The sequence below is a fragment of the Bombina bombina genome, chromosome 1 (assembly GCF_027579735.1).
Source record: "Bombina bombina isolate aBomBom1 chromosome 1, aBomBom1.pri, whole genome shotgun sequence".
Classification (NCBI taxonomy): Eukaryota; Metazoa; Chordata; class Amphibia; order Anura; family Bombinatoridae; genus Bombina; species Bombina bombina.
The window spans coordinates 1,456,059,789-1,456,078,130 of NC_069499.1; the positions used below are offsets into that span (position 1 = coordinate 1,456,059,789).

General features: G+C 40.1%; 1 protein-coding gene across 8 annotated transcripts in view; it reads left to right on the forward strand.

Moving 5' to 3' along the window:
* LOC128653023 (mucin-5AC) overlaps positions 1-18,342 on the forward strand; it is a 353,148-nt gene that overhangs the window by 158,962 nt on the left and 175,844 nt on the right. For all 8 annotated transcript variants that reach the window (XM_053706088.1, XM_053706082.1, XM_053706103.1 and 5 more), the window contains one exon: positions 10,548-10,607. In XM_053706088.1, the coding sequence (XP_053562063.1) occupies positions 10,548-10,607 (60 nt within the window). The remainder of the gene's footprint in view (positions 1-10,547; positions 10,608-18,342) is intronic.

The window sequence follows — 18,342 nt, forward strand, 5'->3', positions numbered from 1 at the left end:
TAATTAATTTATCAGGTAAGCATAAATTATGTTTTTGTACAGGCGCATTTAGTAACAGTATCATAATAATATATTGTGGGACCTATTGAAGTATTATGATAGCAGAAATGACTTGGCTAACATATCCTCTGTCCTCTAGTATATATATAGGGGCAGGTTTGCATATGTGAGCCTGCCTCCAGCAAAGTAAGAAGCTTCGCTCATTAGACCGCTGTTTCTTACACTCTCCGCCACCTCTGAGGTGGGGGAGAGAAATCACAGAGAGCTCACTCGCTCTCAGAGATTGACAGTCCCTTCACTCACGCGAATGAAGGGGCAGGCATTATACACTCATCGGAGTGTGTAATGATACATATAGGCCCGTATGCAGCAATGGACAGCTTTGCAAGTTGAGAAGCTGTCCGCCCGCCTTTTAATACATGGGGCCCAAAGTAACTGCTTTGCAAATTTGCTCTACAGAAGCTTCATTCCTGAAAGCCCAAGTAGAAACCGATTTAGTAGAATGAGCTGTAAATCGCTTAGGTTGAGAATTCTCTGCTACCACATAAGCCCTTCTTTTTTTTTTTTTCCCCCAATAAAAAATGTTGACCTGCCACTGCCTGCACTGATATCACGTGAGTGTGACATGATGCTTCACTAGTGTCTCTGACTACAGGGGTTAGTGTTTCTGTTTTACCCATTGGTGTTTATGTGTGTGTGTGTGTGTGTGTGTGTGTGTGTGTGTATGTATGGGACTGTGTGTGTATTTATGCATGTATGTCTGTGTGTGTGTATGTTTGTGGAACCAGCAAATTACAGACCTTGTTACTACAGCATGGGGGGGTGGGGGGTAAACAGTGTCACTATACAGTACCACTATATACAGTGCGGGGGGGGCTGGACCCAGAGACGTAACTAGAAACCACAGGGCCCAGGTGCAAGAATCTAAGAAGGGCCCCCCCCCCCCAAAAAAAGTGCATTTGATACATATCTTTTTTTTTTTACATTTAACACGGAAAAAAATGTGAATCAGATTACATGTCTGCAAAAGGAGGTACCCTGTGCCCACAGTCTGTGAGATGGTCTGACCCCCAATTACAGACTGTGTCATTAACTCAGTATATACAGTACTTGTGGGTTAAACAGTGTCACTATATACAGTAATAGGGGGTCAGACCATCTCACATACTGTGGGCACAGGGTACCTCCTTTTGCAGACATGTAATCTGTCTGTAATCTAGTTACACCTCTGCTAACGCCATGATTAATTTGTTTTATTTTGAATCCAAAGGAAATTACTCCAAAGAAACGGGCTCTAATGAATTCTTTGAAATAGCGAGATACAAATATAAGATGAGATACTTCACAGGGTAAATAGAGTATTTATGAATTGTTCATTATTGAGTGAGGTTTAGGTGAAAATTCCGATTATCCTAGTTTTTGAAGGTATAATCTAGATTTTATTAAAGACACAGAGACAAGTATTTTGCATTATCTTTCTTTACTACTCATATGCAGCCTTTTAAAGAATAACAAAGAACATAAATACAAAGATATTAGAACAGAACAGATATTAAGGAATAACAATAAGTAGCTAAGATGTGAGCTAACTTATAACTTCAAGAAAAAAGTGACCAATCAGAGAAGGAATAGTGACCATAAAGTGACCAATATGCAGCTAAACCTTCTCTTTCTTGACTGATGCTCACAATGGACAAATTTTTAAGAACAACAAAAAGTCCAAACAGTCCAAAACAACATATTATTAAAAATGAGAGGCAACTGAAGATTTGATTGGAGAATATTTTGAATATGAAGAACTTGTTCGAAGAAGGTAAGCTTGTCAGGGGTCTACTTGAAGGTTGGCAATCCTCTTGAACAGAAGGTATAAATCTGGATATGAGAAATGGATTGCGTTCAGATGGAAACTGTTAAAACAAAATATGTTAATAATAATATATAAACATAAAAAAGGGTGGGTATAAAACATAACTGAGGTGGGAAAATACTTGTCTCTGTGTCTTTTATAAAATCTAGATTACACCTTCAAAAACTAGGATAATCTGAATTTTATTACAAGACCAGAGACTCCTATTTTGCAAGTTTAAAGCACATTAAGAAAATAAATTAAGTAAGGCATGTTGAATGGGTCTGAAATAAAACTGTTTAAAAATAGAGTCTGAAGACCAATCCGCCGCACTCCAAATTTGTTGAAGAGGAGCAGTTTTTTAAAAAGGCCTTTGAGGCTGCAGAACCTCTGAATGAATGAGCTGAAAAAGAAATATCAATTCCGGCTTCTTTCATGACCCATTTAACCCACCTGGCGATGGAAGTAGAAGTGATAGGAGCATGAGGAGGAATAAAAGAAATCAGAAGTTGATTATCAGAGGGTTTTCTGAAAGTTAAAGTTCTTGATTCATAAGATTTCAAACATTCAAGCACACATAGAGAGGGTTTGGAAGGAAGATAAGGATAGAAAATAGAGGTAGAAAGAGTCTTAGTTCTATGGGACAGAAAAAAGGTAACTCCCTATGGAGAAAAACGTTTAGAATTCCAACCTAAAGCCTTCACGTCTGAAACTCTTCTAAACGAAATTAAACAAAGAAGAGTAGCAAGCTTAGATGAAAGTTGTTTTAGGGATAAAGAAGCATTATCAGGTCAAGATTTGAAAAGAGAAAAAATAAGATCCACGTCCCAGAAAAATTCATGTTTAGGGACCGGAGGACGTTTCAATCTGATGGCTTTGAACACTCTACAAACCAAAGGGTGTTGACCGACGGAAAGATTATTAATTAAATTATGCCTAGCAGAAATGGCTGAGCGATGGACGTTGATTGTTCTATAAGCTAGACCTGACTCAAAAAGATGAGACAGGTAATTGATAATATCAGTTAAATTTGAAGAAAAGGGATCCAAGTTTCTCCGCAAGCACCAGCTAGTCCATTTAGACCAGGTGGTGAAGTAGCATCTACGAGTACCTGGGGCCCAAGACTCTTGAATGAGTGACTTAGCTCCATCCGAAAGGCCAGGGTCCCCTGAGATCGTCCATGCCACTAGAAGAAGAGAGCCTTGGAGAACTAGATTGTGACAATTGCCCTCCGGATCTGTGAGAAGATGAGGAAAGAGAGGAAACAGAATTGGGAGATTGATGGACATTCCCAAAAGAGAGGTGTACCATGACTGAGTCGGCCAGAGGGGGGTCACAATCATTAAGCATAGAAGGTCCCTGTGAACAGTTGAAATTGTCCTTGAAATAATTGAAAAGGGAGGAAATGCATAAACTCCCTGGAGAGGCCACAGATGAAGAAAAGCATCTAAGGCTGCTGCTTCCGGATCTGGATGCCAACTGAAGTAAGGGAGAATTTGAAAATTGGTCCTGGATGCAAAAAGATCCAAACAAAAGGGAGAGATTGGAGAGAGAGAAAAAGGCTCCTGTCCAATTTCCAGTCGCTGAAATCCATCAAATGATGAGATCCACAATCTGCCGATGAATTCGATTGACCTGTAATATATTCTGCTTTGACTGAAATATTCCTGTCCAAACAAAGATGAATAAAATCTTTGGTAATATTGGACAAATCTCTGGATTTGGTGCCTCCCAAACGATTGAGATACTGCACCGCAGAAATATTGTCCATACGCAGGAGAATGGAGACTGGAGAAGAAAAATTGGCAAAACTTTTGACTGCAAACGAGCCAGCCAATAACTCTAAACAATTGATATGAAAGCGTTTCTCTTCCAGAGTCCATTTGCCCCCTGTATTGGAGGGACCACAAAGAGCTCCCTAGCCTGAAAGACTGGCGTCGGATTTGATGATGAAGAAAGAGAAATCAAATAAGAATAAGAAAAATCTTTCCTCAAATGAAGAATCTTCAATCTTTGAAGTTCGCGATAGTGTAAAGGAGCGGGGAATATAGCCTGAATAAAGGATGAATTTAGTGATGTCGCGAACATAAAAATTTGGGTTCGCGAATGGCGAGCGCGAACTTCCTCAAAAGTTGGCGAACCGGCGAACCGGGCTTCAATGGGCAGGTGAATTTTAAAACGCACAGAGACTCTTTCTGGCCACAATAGTGATGGAAAAGTTGTTTCAAGGGGACTAACACCTGGACTGTGGCGTGCCGGAGGGGGATCCATGGCAAAACTCCCATGGAAAATTACATAGTTGATGCAGAGTATGGTTTTAATCCATAAAGGGCATAAATCACCTAACATTCCTAAATTGTTTGGAATAACGTGCTTTAAAACATCAGGTATGATGTTGTATCGATCAGGTAGTGTAAGGGTTACGCCCACGTCCCAGTGACAGACCAAACTCCCGCAGCGGGTACAACATCATCATCATCACACCGTACGTCCATGTGTGTAATGCTGCCTGACTGAGACATATCCCTTTTTTCTACATCCTCTGGCAATAATGGTTGCGCATCACTCATTTCTTCCAACTGATGTGTAAATAACTCCTCTGACAGATCAAGTGAAGCGGCTGTGGTGCTAGTGTTGGTGGTGGCGGCAGGTGGGCGAGTGGTAACTTGAGAGGTGCCCGAAGCTAAGCTGGAGGAGGATGGTGCGTCAAGGTTCCGAGCGGAAGCTGTAGAAGATTGGGTGTCCTGTGTTAGCCAGTCAACTATGTCCTCAGAACTTTTCGAGTTCATGGTACGTGACCTCTGAACACTGGGCATTATTCTAGGGCCAAAGGGAATCACAGCACCACGATGGCCCCTGCGCAGTGGCCTGCCTCTGCCTGTCATTTTTTTTCGATTAGTGGTACTATGCGTGCAAGCTACTTTGACAACAGATATGAGTGGCACTGTGGACTGGCAGAAGTTGGCAGAGTAGACGCTGTAGGCCTGACACACACGCTTGCAGACAACTAACTGAAATTCAATCTATTACAGTCAAAATTGTATTTATTTTTAATGTACACTACTGTTACACCAGATAGTGGTGTGACACTGTGCCCTGGCAGGCCCTGAAAAATCTGTTACACATCTACAACCACCAAAAAACAACCATGCTAAATAGTTTCTAAATTTTGTCCTGAGTTTAGAAATACCCAATGTTAACATGTTCTTTGCTTTTTTTGCAAGTTATAGGGAAATAAATACAAGAAGCACTTTACTATTTCAAAACCACTTTTTTTCAAAATGAGCGCTAGTTACATTGGAACCCTGATATCTGTCAGGAATACCTGAATATCCCTTTACATGTATATATTTTTTTTTAGAAGACATCCCAAAGTATTGATCTAGGCCCATTTTGGTATATTTCATGCCACCATTTCACCGCCAAATGCGATCAAATAAAAAAAAAATTCTTCACTTTTTCACAAACTTTAGGTTTCTCACAGAAATTATTTACAAACAACTTATGCAATTATGGCATAAATGGTTGTAAATGCTTCTCTGGGATCCCCTTTGTCCAGAAATAGCAGACTTATATGGCTTTGGTGTTGCTTTTTGGTAATTAGAAGGCTGCTAAATGCCACTGCGCACCACACGTGTTTTATGCCCAGCAGTGAAGGGGTTAATTAGGGAGCATGTAGGGAGCTTGTAGAGTTAAGTGTAGTGTAGTAGACAACCCAAAGTATTGATCTAGGCCCATTTTGGTATATTTCATGCCACCATTTCACCGCCAAATGCGATCAAATTAAAAAAAAACGTTACATTTTTCACAATTTTAGGTTTCTCACTGAAATCATTTACAAACAGCTTATGCAATTATGGCACACATGGTTGTAAATGCTTCTCTGGGATACCCTTTGTTCAGAAATAGCAGACATATATGACTTTGGCGTTGCTTTCTGGTAATTAGAAGGCCGCTAAATGCTGCTGCGCATCACACGTGTATTATGGCTAGCAGTGAAGGGGTTAATTAGGTAGTTTGTAGGGAGCTTGCAGGGTTAATTTTAGCTTTAGTGTAGAGATCAGCCTCCCACCTGACACATCAGACCCCCTGATCCCTACCAAACAGCTCCCTTCCCTCCCCCACCCCACAATTGTCCCCGCTATCTTAAGTACTGGCAGAAAGTCTGCCAGTACTAAAATAAAAGGTTTTAAAAATTCTTTTAAATTTTTTTAGCATATTTACATATGCTGTGGTGTAACATCCCCCCCCCCCCTTAGCCCCCAACCTCCCTGATCCCCCCCCCCAAAACAGCTCTCTAACCCTCCCCATCTGCCTTATTGGCAGCCATCTTGGGTACTGGCAGCTGTCTGCTATTATTTCACAGTCAAAAAAGTGTTGATTTTTTTAAATGTACACTACTGTTACACCAGATATGAGTAGTGGCACTGGGCAAGTGGGCACAGTATACACTGTTAGCCTGACACACATGCTGGCAGGCAGGCAACTGCAATTAGATTACACAGGGAAAAAAAAAGCAGACTGATGTTCTAGCCCTAAAAAGGGCTTTTTGGGGTGCTGTCCTTACAACAGAGATCAGATGAGTCCTTCAGGACTGTAGTGGACACTGAATACACTAGCCTAGCTATCGATTTCCCTATTAAATCAGCAGCAGCTACACTGTCCCTCCTCTCACTAAGAATGCAGCTTTCAAATTAATCTAAAATGGATGCTGTCCAGGAGGTGGGAGGGTCTGGGAGGGAGTGCCTGCCGCTGATTGGTTGTAATGTGTCTGCTGACTGTGAGGTACAGGGTCAAAGTTTACTCAATGATGACGAATAGGGGGCGGATCGAACATCGCATATGTTCGCCCGCCGCGGCGAACGCGAACATGCTATGTTCGCCGGGAACTATTCGCGACATCACTAAGGATGATAGTAAACCTACTATTCTGGCTATAGTCCTGATTGGAACCGAATCTTTGGATAACGTTTTTGAAATTTCTTTCTTGATGTTCTTCACCTTGTCTGGAGGAAGACTCAAGATGGAAAGAACTGTATCTATCTGGATACCCAAGAAAATTAAAGATTTGGTAGGGGAAATAATTGATTTTTGTTTGTTTACAATAAAACCTAGAGATTCCAATAAGGACATTGTGGAAGAGAGATGATTCTGAAGAGAGAGAAAATTCTGGTCCATAATTAAGATGTCGTCCAAATCAGACGAACACCCCGAAGTTTCAACCAAGCTATCACTGGTTTCAGCAATTTGGTGAAAATCCAAGGAGCAGAGGACAGACCTAAAGGAAGGCAGGTGAAATTCCAAAATTGGTCCTCCCAACGGAAGGTCAAAAACTTCCAATGTTCTTGGGTGATTGGTACAGTAAGATAGGCATCTGTGAGATCCAGACGCACTAACCAGTCATTTTCTCTCAGACATTCTCTTAGTAAGTGAATGCCTTCCATCTTGAAATGATGGTATGCAACATAAGCATTCAGGGATTTTAAATTTATAACTGGTCTGAACTGATTGTTTTTCTTTTTGACCAGAAATAAGTTGCTTAAATAGATATTGTGAGGCTGAAGTATGGGGAGAATTGCATTCTTGGAATAAAGGATTGAAATTTCGTTTTGGACCAGAATTTTGTCTTTTTGAGAGAAATGAATAGGCTGAGGTAGTTTTATTTGAACAGGATGGGAGATGAATTCTATATGAATGCCTGACACTGCTTGAAGAACCCAAGGGTCTGTGGTAATTGAAACCCAATTTTGGGCAAACAAGGCGATTCTGCCACCAATTCTGTCTGGGGAAGAAAGAACATGGGGAGGAAATAACATATTTACCTGGAGCTTGTCTTGCTTTTGCTCTGCCTCTGAAACCTCTTTGATTTCATGGACGTACTCTCGATGGAAAAAAGAAAGAGGTTGAGGGCTCTTGGAAGTTCCTTTGGAACTGAGACTGATATTGGGAAGAATAATGGGGCTTATGGGATTGGAAATAACGAGACCTGGATAAGAATGGTTGACGGCCGGGAAAGCGGCCTCTGCCTCTCTCGGCCCTGTCAGAGAAATTCTGGTTGGGATAAAAAAATTCTTGACAGAGGTCTTGACTTTGTTTAAATTAGAAAAAGTGTTAACGTATTGGTTCAATTCTTTTAAATAAGAGTCTACAAATAAAAGGCCATTATCATTAGAGGCAATATCGTTAGAGGCAAAAACAGATATTTTTTGATCAATTTTACGCAAAATGTTGCGTCGTCTTTCAAGGGTCATAGCTGTATTAGTGTTACCCACAAAACAGAGGAGTCTTTGTACCCATTCACGTACAATATAAGGATCCAAAGGAGAATTTTCTGCAACTCCAAGTTCTGACATTTCAAATAACTTAGTTAAAGGACCCACAGTATCAAGTAACTTGTCTTGACAGATCTTCCATGATCTGTCAACACCCTTCTTCAGCTTATAACCCGGGGCACCAATAAATTTAAAAATTTTGGGGTCAACCTCAGGGGTAATGGAAGCATTTTTGGGGAGTTAGGGGCGAGGACACTCTGCCCTCATTTTATTTCGGGTTTGCTTTTTTAAAGGTTTCCGTAGCTGGAAATCTATGAATTTTGCCAAGTCAATAGATGGACACCATTCAGCGGAACGAGGATGATGTAATTCATCTGGATTAAATATGGGGTTACCTAAACAGTCAGTAAACTCCATTTCTTCCTCATTAAATTTTTTTAAATTCTTAGACATTTTCTTATGTTTTTTAGCAGCTGGAGAATAATTAGAATCATCAGTCATAAAAAGAATCTGAATTAATATCAGTATAATTTTCCTCATCTGAAGAATTAGAATTTGAGGAAGACATTTTTTCAAAAGATTTAATTTTAGATTTTGATTTTGAGATTACACTAGAATCCCTCATTTGGGTACCCTTGGGGTGCAGGTTTATTTTTACAGCGGCTTTAGTTCCTTTGCTGTGGGGCATAGTTGTGTCAGAAAGTAACTGACGAGATTTTGAAATAAGCTTTTTACTTGCTTTAACAGCTATAGATGGATATTTTCTTTTTAGGGACTATTTAGCCTCTTTAATACCAATTAATGAGGACATTTTATTAAATAAATTATTCATTGATGAATCTATCATATATTGCACAGTTTGTGCAGTTAATGGGGTAGTACATTCATGAGGCTCAGACATTTTAACATTGATATTTAAATATTATTTAAAAGGTATAATTATCCCTTCTGTAAAAATATATACAAAAAGATAGCACACAAAACTGATTGAAATTATTTTTTTCTGACAGAAACTTATTTTTAAAAAAAAACATATGAAAAAGCTTATATGAATAAATATTAAATATAGCCACAAGGTGGCAACAGAGTCAAAGAAATAACCCAACAGAGTAAATAAACAAGATGACGGCTTTGAAGGAGAAAAACAAAGTGAGAAAAAGCAACAAAATGACAACTATGACCGGAGCTGCTGTGATGCGTATCTCTCCCACGTCAGTAAGGAGAGGGCGGGAAAGAGACTCAGGACGGCCCCCAAAATGGCGGCTAATGCAATAACAATAACAGCAGAGACACACAGAGTGAAATGGCCGACAAAACGGCTGAAAGGGAAAAGCATAATTGAAAAAGGAAACCGGTAAGAAAGCTTTTAAAAAAAGGGGGAAAGGAAAAAAGACCACATACACGGACCAATAAGAGATTTGGAAGACAGGAAAAAGGAATAACTGAAATAAATAAATAAATAAATAAATAAATAAATAAAAGAAATAGTAATAGTAAAAACGGCAAAGAAAAAGTAGAGTGTCAGGAAGAAACAGAGATAAAACGAAAAGGGGGAATTAAGAAAAATAAACAAATAATTAGCAAAAAATATATAATTTTAAAAATAAAATATAAATTCTTAGAGAATATGTGTATGACTTATCTCATTGATGAGCAGCAAAAGAAAGAGGAGGTTTAGCTGCATATTGGTCAGTTTATGGTCACTATTCCTTCTCTGATTGGTCACTTTTTTCTTGGAGTTATAAGTTGGCTCACATCTTAGCTACTTATTGTTATTCCTTAATATCTGTTCTGTTCTAATATCTTTGTATTTATGTTCTTTGTTATTCTTTCAAAGGCTGCATATGAGTAGTAAAGAAAGATAATGCAAAATAGGAGTCTCTGGTCTTGTAATAAAATCCCAAACACACCTCTAGAACGCCATGTAATGCTCATGTCCAGTCACTTGTTAATATGGGTGAGGTTTCTGAGATGGTTCTATCCAGTGGCTCTACTTTAAAGCAGGCATGAGAAAATTTTACAGATACATTTACATAACCAGTTTTGCATTTGTGTTTCCTTAATGTTGCAGCTGTAATAATCACTTCTTCAAAATACTAGTGGCTCTCGTTTTATGTGAAAGGTATCATATATTGGGGAGACAATTGTATATATTAATAGCAGAAATGCCCAGTAACGAAATGCTAGAAAAGACAGGTGAAGCACACCTCTGTGAAATTTGAACATTATCTCACAAAAACAACAAGGCCCTAAGGCAGCAGCCTTCTGTGTCACCTTCTCATAATAAATGATTTCTCCACCAAAAATGTATGACCACTTTTATTGACCTTGTTTTTTGTATCCTTCTTTATTAACCTAATTCTCTAACCTAGATTTCCAATGGCCATTACCATTAAGGTCATTTTCACTGTGATCTTCATTTATTTCAGCAACTACTTCAGATCGAACTCTCCATGCAACAGTCAAGATCCAAGAAAGCATAAACTCTGGTGAGCCCTTATTTCTATGTACTAAGTCCTAAACAGACCTATAAAACAGACTGCTAACGGTCTTTAAGCACAGAATAAGTTTTCCGAGTAGTTGCTCATATATTGTATTGTATTGTATTTTCTTCTGTTAAGTGTGATCAGTCCACGGGTCATCATTACTTCTGGGGATATTACTCCTCCCCAACAGGAAGTGCAAGAGGATTCACCCAGCAGAGCTGCATATAGCTCCTCCCCTCTACGTCACTCCCAGTCATTCTCTTGCACCCAACGACTAGATAGGATGTGTGAGAGGACTATGGTGATTATACTTAGTTTTATATCTTCAATCAAAAGTTTGTTATTTTAAAATAGCACCGGAGTGTGTTATTACCTCTCTGGCAGAGTTTGAAGAAGAATCTACCAGAGTTTTGCTATGATTTTAGCCGGAGTAGTTAAGATCATATTGCTGTTCTCGGCCATCTGAGGAGTGAGGTAAACTTCAGATCAGGGGACAGCGGGCAGATGAATCTGCATAGAGGTATGTAGCAGTTTTTATTTTCTGACAATGGAATTGATGAGAAAATCCTGCCATACCGATATAATGTCATGTATGTATACTTTACACTTCAGTATTCTGGGGAATGGTACTTCACTAGAATTACACTGTAAGAAATACATAAAGCTGTTTAATAACTAGAGATTATGTTTAACGTTTTTGCTGGAATGTAAAATCGTTTTCATTTGCTGAGGTACTGTGTGAATAAATGTTTGGGCACTATTTTTCCACTTGGCAGTTGCTTAATCTGTTTTTCTGACAGTTTCTGTTCTCCCTCACTGCTGTGTGTGAGGGGGAGGGGCCGTTTTTTAGCGCTTTTACTATGCATCAAATATTTCAGTCAGCAACTCATTGTATTCCCTGCATGATCCGGTTCATCTCTACAGAGCTCAGGGGTCTTCAAAACTTATTTTGAGGGAGGTAATTTCTCTCAGCAGAGCTGTGAGAATTATAGTTTGACTGAGATAAAAAACGTTTATTCTGTAATTTGTTTCCTGCTTTCAGAATTTGTTATCTTTGCTAATGGGATTAAACCTTTGCTAAAGTTGTGTTGTTTACAAGGATTGAGGCTATAACTGTTTCAATTTATTAATTTTCAACTGTCATAGATCTTCTGTGCTTCTTAAAGGCACAGTACGTTTTAATATTATTCTAATTGAATTGTATTTCCAAGTTGCAAGTTTATTTGCTAGTGTGTTAAACATGTCTGATTCAGAGGATGATACCTGTGTCATTTGTTGCAATGCCAAAGTGGAGCCCAATAGAAATGTATGTACTAACTGTATTGATGCTACTTTAAATAAAAGTCAATCTGTACAAATTGAACAAATTTCACCAAACAACGAGGGGAGAGTTATGCCGACTAACTCGCCTCACGTGTCAGTACCTACATCTCCCGCTCAGAGGGAGGTGCGTGATATTGTAGCGCCGAGTACATCTGGGCGGCCATTACAAATCACATTACAGGATATGGCTACTGTTATGACTGAGGTTTTGGCTAAATTACCAGAACTAAGAGGTAAGCGTGATCACTCTGGGGTGAGAACAGAGTGCGCTGATAATATTAGGGCCATGTCAGACACTGCGTCACAGGTGGCAGAACATGAGGACGGAGAACTTCATTCTGTGGGTGACGGTTCTGATCCAAACAGACTGGATTCAGATATTTCAAATTTTAAATTTAAACTGGAAAACCTCCGTGTATTACTAGGGGAGGTGTTAGCGGCTCTGAATGATTGTAACACAGTTGCAATACCAGAGAAAATGTGTAGGTTGGATAAATATTTTGCGGTACCGACGAGTACTGAGGTTTTTCCTATACCTAAGAGACTTACTGAAATTGTTACTAAGGAGTGGGATAGACCCGGTGTGCCGTTCTCACCCCCTCCGATATTTAGAAAAATGTTTCCAATAGACGCCACCACAAGGGACTTATGGCAAACGGTCCCTAAGGTGGAGGGAGCAGTTTCTACCTTAGCTAAGCGTACCACTATCCCGGTGGAGGATAGCTGTGCTTTTTCAGATCCAATGGATAAAAAGTTAGAGGGTTACCTTAAGAAAATGTTTGTTCAACAAGGTTTTATATTGCAACCCCTTGCATGCATTGCGCCGATCACGGCTGCAGCGGCATTCTGGATTGAGTCTCTGGAAGAGAACATTGGTTCAGCTACTCTGGACGACATTACGGACAGGCTTAGAGTCCTTAAACTAGCTAATTCATTCATTTCGGAGGCCGTAGTACATCTTACTAAACTTACGGCGAAGAATTCAGGATTCGCCATTCAGGCACGCAGGGCGCTGTGGCTAAAATCCTGGTCAGCTGATGTTACTTCTAAGTCTAAATTGCTTAATATACCTTTCAAAGGGCAGACCTTATTCGGGCCCGGGTTGAAAGAGATTATCGCTGACATTACAGGAGGTAAAGGCCATGCCCTGCCTCAGGACAAAGCCAAAGCCAAGACTAGACAGTCTAATTTTCGTTCCTTTCGTAATTTCAAAGCAGGAGCAGCATCAACTTCCTCTGCACCAAAACAGGAAGGAGCTGTTGCTCGCTACAGACAAGGCTGGAAACCTAACCAGTCCTGGAACAAGGGCAAGCAGACTAGGAAACCTGCTGCTGCCCCTAAAACAGCATGAATTGAGGGCCCCCGATCCGGGATCGGATCTAGTGGGGGGCAGACTTTCTCTCTTCGCCCAGGCTTGGGCAAGAGATGTTCAGGATCCCTGGGCGCTAGAGATAATATCTCAGGGATACCTTCTGGACTTCAAATACTCTCCTCCAAGAGAGAGATTTCATCTGTCAAGATTGTCAACAATCCAGACAAAGAAAGAGGCGTTTCTACGCTGCGTACAAGAGCTCTTGTTAATGGGAGTAATCCATCCAGTTCCACGATCGGAACCGGGACAGGGGTTTTACTCAAATCTGTTTGTGGTTCCCAAAAAAGAGGGAACTTTCAGACCAATCCTGGACTTAAAGATCCTAAACAAATTCCTAAGAGTTCCATCGTTCAAGATGGAGACTATTCGGACAATTTTACCTATGATCCAAGAGGGTCAATACATGACCACTGTAGATTTAAAAGATGCTTACCTTCACATACCGATTCACAAAGATCATTATCGGTACCTAAGGTTTGCCTTCCTAGACAGGCATTACCAGTTTGTGGCTCTTCCATTCGGATTGGCTACAGCTCCAAGAATCTTCACAAAGGTTCTGGGTGCTCTTCTGGCGGTACTAAGACCGCGGGGAATCTCGGTAGCTCCATACCTAGACGACATTCTGATACAAGCTTCAAGCTTTCAAACTGCCAAGTCTCATACAGAGTTAGTGCTGGCATTTCTAAGGTCACATGGATGGAAGGTGAACGAAAAGAAAAGTTCACTCGTTCCACTCACAAGAGTTCCCTTCCTGGGGACTCTTATAGATTCTGTAGAAATGAAGATTTACCTGACAGAGGACAGGCTAACAAGACTTCAAAGTGCTTGCCGCACCCTTCATTCCATTCAACACCCGTCATTGGCTCAATGCATGGAGGTAATCGGCTTAATGGTAGCGGCAATGGACATAGTACCCTTTGCACGCTTACACCTCAGACCACTGCAACTGTGCATGCTAAGTCAGTGGAATGGGGATTACTCAGACTTATCCCCTTCTCTGAATCTGGATCAAGAGACCAGAAATTCTCTTCTATGGTGGCTTTCTCGGCCACATCTGTCCAGGGGGATGCCATTCAGCAGACCAGACTGGACAATTGTAACAACAGACGCCAGCCTTCTAGGTTGGGGTGCCGTCTGGAATTCTCTGAAGGCTCAGGGACAATGGAGTCAGGAGGAGAGTCTCCTGCCAATAAACATTCTGGAATTGAGAGCAGTTCTCAATGCCCTCCTGGCTTGGCCCCAGTTGACAACTCGGGGGTTCATCAGGTTTCAGTCGGACAACATCACGACTGTAGCTTACATCAACCATCAGGGAGGGACAAGAAGCTCCCTAGCTATGATGGAAGTATCAAAGATAATTTGCTGGGCAGAGTCTCACTCTTGCCACCTGTCAGCAATCCACATCCCGGGAGTGGAGAACTGGGAGGCGGATTTCTTAAGTCGTCAGACTTTTCATCCGGGGGAGTGGGAACTTCATCCGGAGGTCTTTGCCCAAATACTTCGACGTTGGGGCAAACCAGAGATAGATCTCATGGCGTCTCGACAGAACGCCAAGCTTCCTCGTTACGGGTCCAGATCCAGGGATCCAGGAGCAGTCCTGATAGATGCTCTGACAGCACCTTGGGACTTCAGGATGGCTTACGTGTTTCCACCCTTCCCGTTGCTTCCTCGATTGATTGCCAGAATCAAACAAGAGAGAGCATCAGTGATTCTAATAGCACCTGCGTGGCCACGCAGGACTTGGTATGCAGACCTGGTGGACATGTCATCCTGTCCACCTTGGTCTCTACCTCTGAAACAGGACCTTCTGATACAGGGTCCCTTCAAACATCAAAATCTAACTTCTCTGAAGCTGACTGCTTGGAAATTGAACGCTTGATTTTATCAAGACGTGGATTTTCTGAGTCAGTTATTGATACCTTAATACAGGCTAGGAAACCTGTTACCAGAAAGATTTACCATAAGATATGGCGTAAATACCTATATTGGTGTGAATCCAAAGGTTACTCTTGGAGTAAGGTTAGGATTCCTAGGATATTGTCTTTTCTACAAGAAGGTTTAGAAAAGGGTTTATCTGCTAGTTCATTAAAGGGACAGATCTCAGCTCTGTCCATTCTGTTACACAAACGTCTGTCAGAAGTTCCTGACGTCCAGGCTTTTTGTCAGGCTTTGGCCAGAATTAAGCCTGTGTTTAAAACTGTTGCTCCACCATGGAGTTTAAACCTTGTTCTTAATGTTTTACAGGGCGTTCCGTTTGAACCCCTTCATTCCATTGATATAAAGTTGTTATCTTGGAAAGTTCTATTTTTAATGGCTATTTCCTCGGCTCGAAGAGTCTCTGAATTATCAGCCTTACATTGTGATTCTCCTTATTTGATTTTTCATTCGGATAAGGTAGTCCTGCGTACTAAACCTGGGTTCTTACCTAAGGTAGTTACTAACAGGAATATCAATCAAGAGATTGTTGTTCCTTCTTTATGCCCAAATCCTTCTTCAAAGAAGGAACGTCCACTGCACAACCTGGATGTAGTCCGTGCTCTAAAATTTTACTTACAGGCAACTAAGGAATTTCGACAAACGTCTTCTCTGTTTGTCATTTACTCTGGGCAGAGGAGAGGTCAAAAAGCTTCCGCTACCTCTCTTTCTTTTTGGCTTCGTAGCATAATTCGTTTAGCTTATGAGACTGCTGGACAGCAGCCTCCTGAAAGAATTACAGCTCATTCTACTAGAGCTGTGGCTTCCACTTGGGCCTTCAAGAATGAGGCCTCTGTTGAACAGATTTGCAAGGCTGCAACTTGGTCTTCGCTTCACACTTTTGCTTCATCGGAGGCTATTTTTGGGAGAAAGGTTCTTCAGGCAGTGGTTCCTTCTGTATAAAGAGCCTGCCTATCCCTCCCGTCATCCGTGTACTTTTGCTTTGGTATTGGTATCCCAGAAGTAATGATGACCCGTGGACTGATCACACTTAACAGAAGAAAACATAATTTATGCTTACCTGATAAATTCCTTTCTTCTGTAGTGTGATCAGTCCACGGCCCGCCCTGTTTTTAAGGCAGGTAAATATTTTTTAATTTATACTCCAGTCACCACTTCACCCTTGGCTTTTCCTTTCTCGTTGGTCCTTGGTCGAATGACTGGGAGTGACGTAGAGGGGAGGAGCTATATGCAGCTCTGCTGGGTGAATCCTCTTGCACTTCCTGTTGGGGAGGAGTAATATCCCCAGAAGTAATGATGACCCGTGGACTGATCACACTACAGAAGAAAGGAATTTATCAGGTAAGCATAAATTATGTTTTTGTTGATTGCACCCAGCCTGACCATCTCATTGAGCTTGAAACCACTATAAACAAAATTGAAACCTAAGCAACTAACCTATTGTACAAGATACACCAAAATTATCACATAATCTATTTTTCTCTTTGCAAAGATTCCTTTGGATTACCTGTATAAACGCCATTAAGAACACAGCTGTTAATCTGTAAAGATGCTCTACTTTGCTATGGGACATACTGAACTTCAAATATAGGGTATATTGTAAAAACCCCTGCACAAAACAACATTCTACAAAGATTTTCACAGGTCCACAATTTTTACACTCATTCAGTTATCCCATTTATTTAGATGTATGCAAATGTTATCTATAAGCCCTAAAACAAACACTGAAACAAAATAAAGCTAACGGTTCCAGCTATAGTGATCATTATGACACTGTTGTACTTATGTGTCTAAAATTATGCTATATATTACAAAATACTTTTATAAATAAATAAATGAGTATATTAGGTTTTTTATAGTTAGGTCATTTTTATTTTAGGGGAGTGGGTGGGTGGGGGGACTTAGTATATTTTTTTAAGTAAAAGAGCTGTTAAACTTAGGGCAATGCCCTACAAAAGGCCCTTCTAAGGGCTATTTGTAGTTTTGTGTTAGATTAGGGGGTGTTTTTATTTTGGGGTGGCTTTTTGTTTTTATAGGGTTATTAGATTAGGTTTAATTTTTTTATTTTGGATAATTTTGTTTATTATTTTCTGTAATCTTAGATTTTGTTATTTTTCATAATTTTAGAGTTTGTTATTTTGTGTAATGTTAGATTTTGTTAAATTTTAGATTTAATTTTTTGTAATTTTAGGCTTTATTTTTTTTTTTGTAGTGTTAGGATTTTTTAATTTTGCAATTTAGGTTTTTTATTTTTGTTATCATTTATTGTTTTAAAATAGTAATGTTAGGTTTATTTATAGTTTAAGCTTAGTTTTTTTTATTTCACAGGTAAGATTTTATTTACTTTAAAGTAGTTGTATTGTAACTTTAATTTAAAGTTAGGGGGTGTTAGGTCTAGGGGTTAATAGTTTAATTTAGTTTTTTGCGATGTGGGGGGCCGGCAGTTTAGAGGTTAATAGGTTTATTTAGTGTTGGCAATGTGGGGGATGGTGGTTTAGGGTTTAATAGGTTTGTTAGCATTGGTGATGTGGTGCAATTGCGGTTTAGGGGTTAGTAGACTAGGGGCTTATGTTAGGGTGTTAGTTTTTTAAACAACTTTCTTTTCTTCATAGAGTTCAATGGAGAATGCGTTAATGCGATTGAAATTTCGCAATTGCAGGTGTTTTTTTCCCTCCATTTTTCCTCCATTGATCTCTATGGGGGGAAACGTGCACAAGCACGCAAAGTCGGAACTTTGTTATTTCAGCATATTGCACAATAAAATAAAGTTTTAGGGTGACTTGTAATACCGGTTATATAGAAATAGTGTAACGAACCCATTTTGCACAGTGTTTACGCTATGGCTATACCGCACAACTTTTAATATCGGTCTATATTTCTCAGAGTCTGTTAAGTTGCATGTTTTATGCCTTTGTCATGACTCCAAACTGGAAGGTCACTAAAGAATAAGTAAAACCCAAGCACTGTTGTCTCGTTGTTTCTGGTAGCCCACTTTTCAGAAGGATATGCAGAAATATATTTCATCCTGTGCCAGAAATAAAACTCATCGTTCTCTTCCACTTGGGTTATTACGATTCCTTCCCGTGCCAACCCATCCCAGAGGATCAA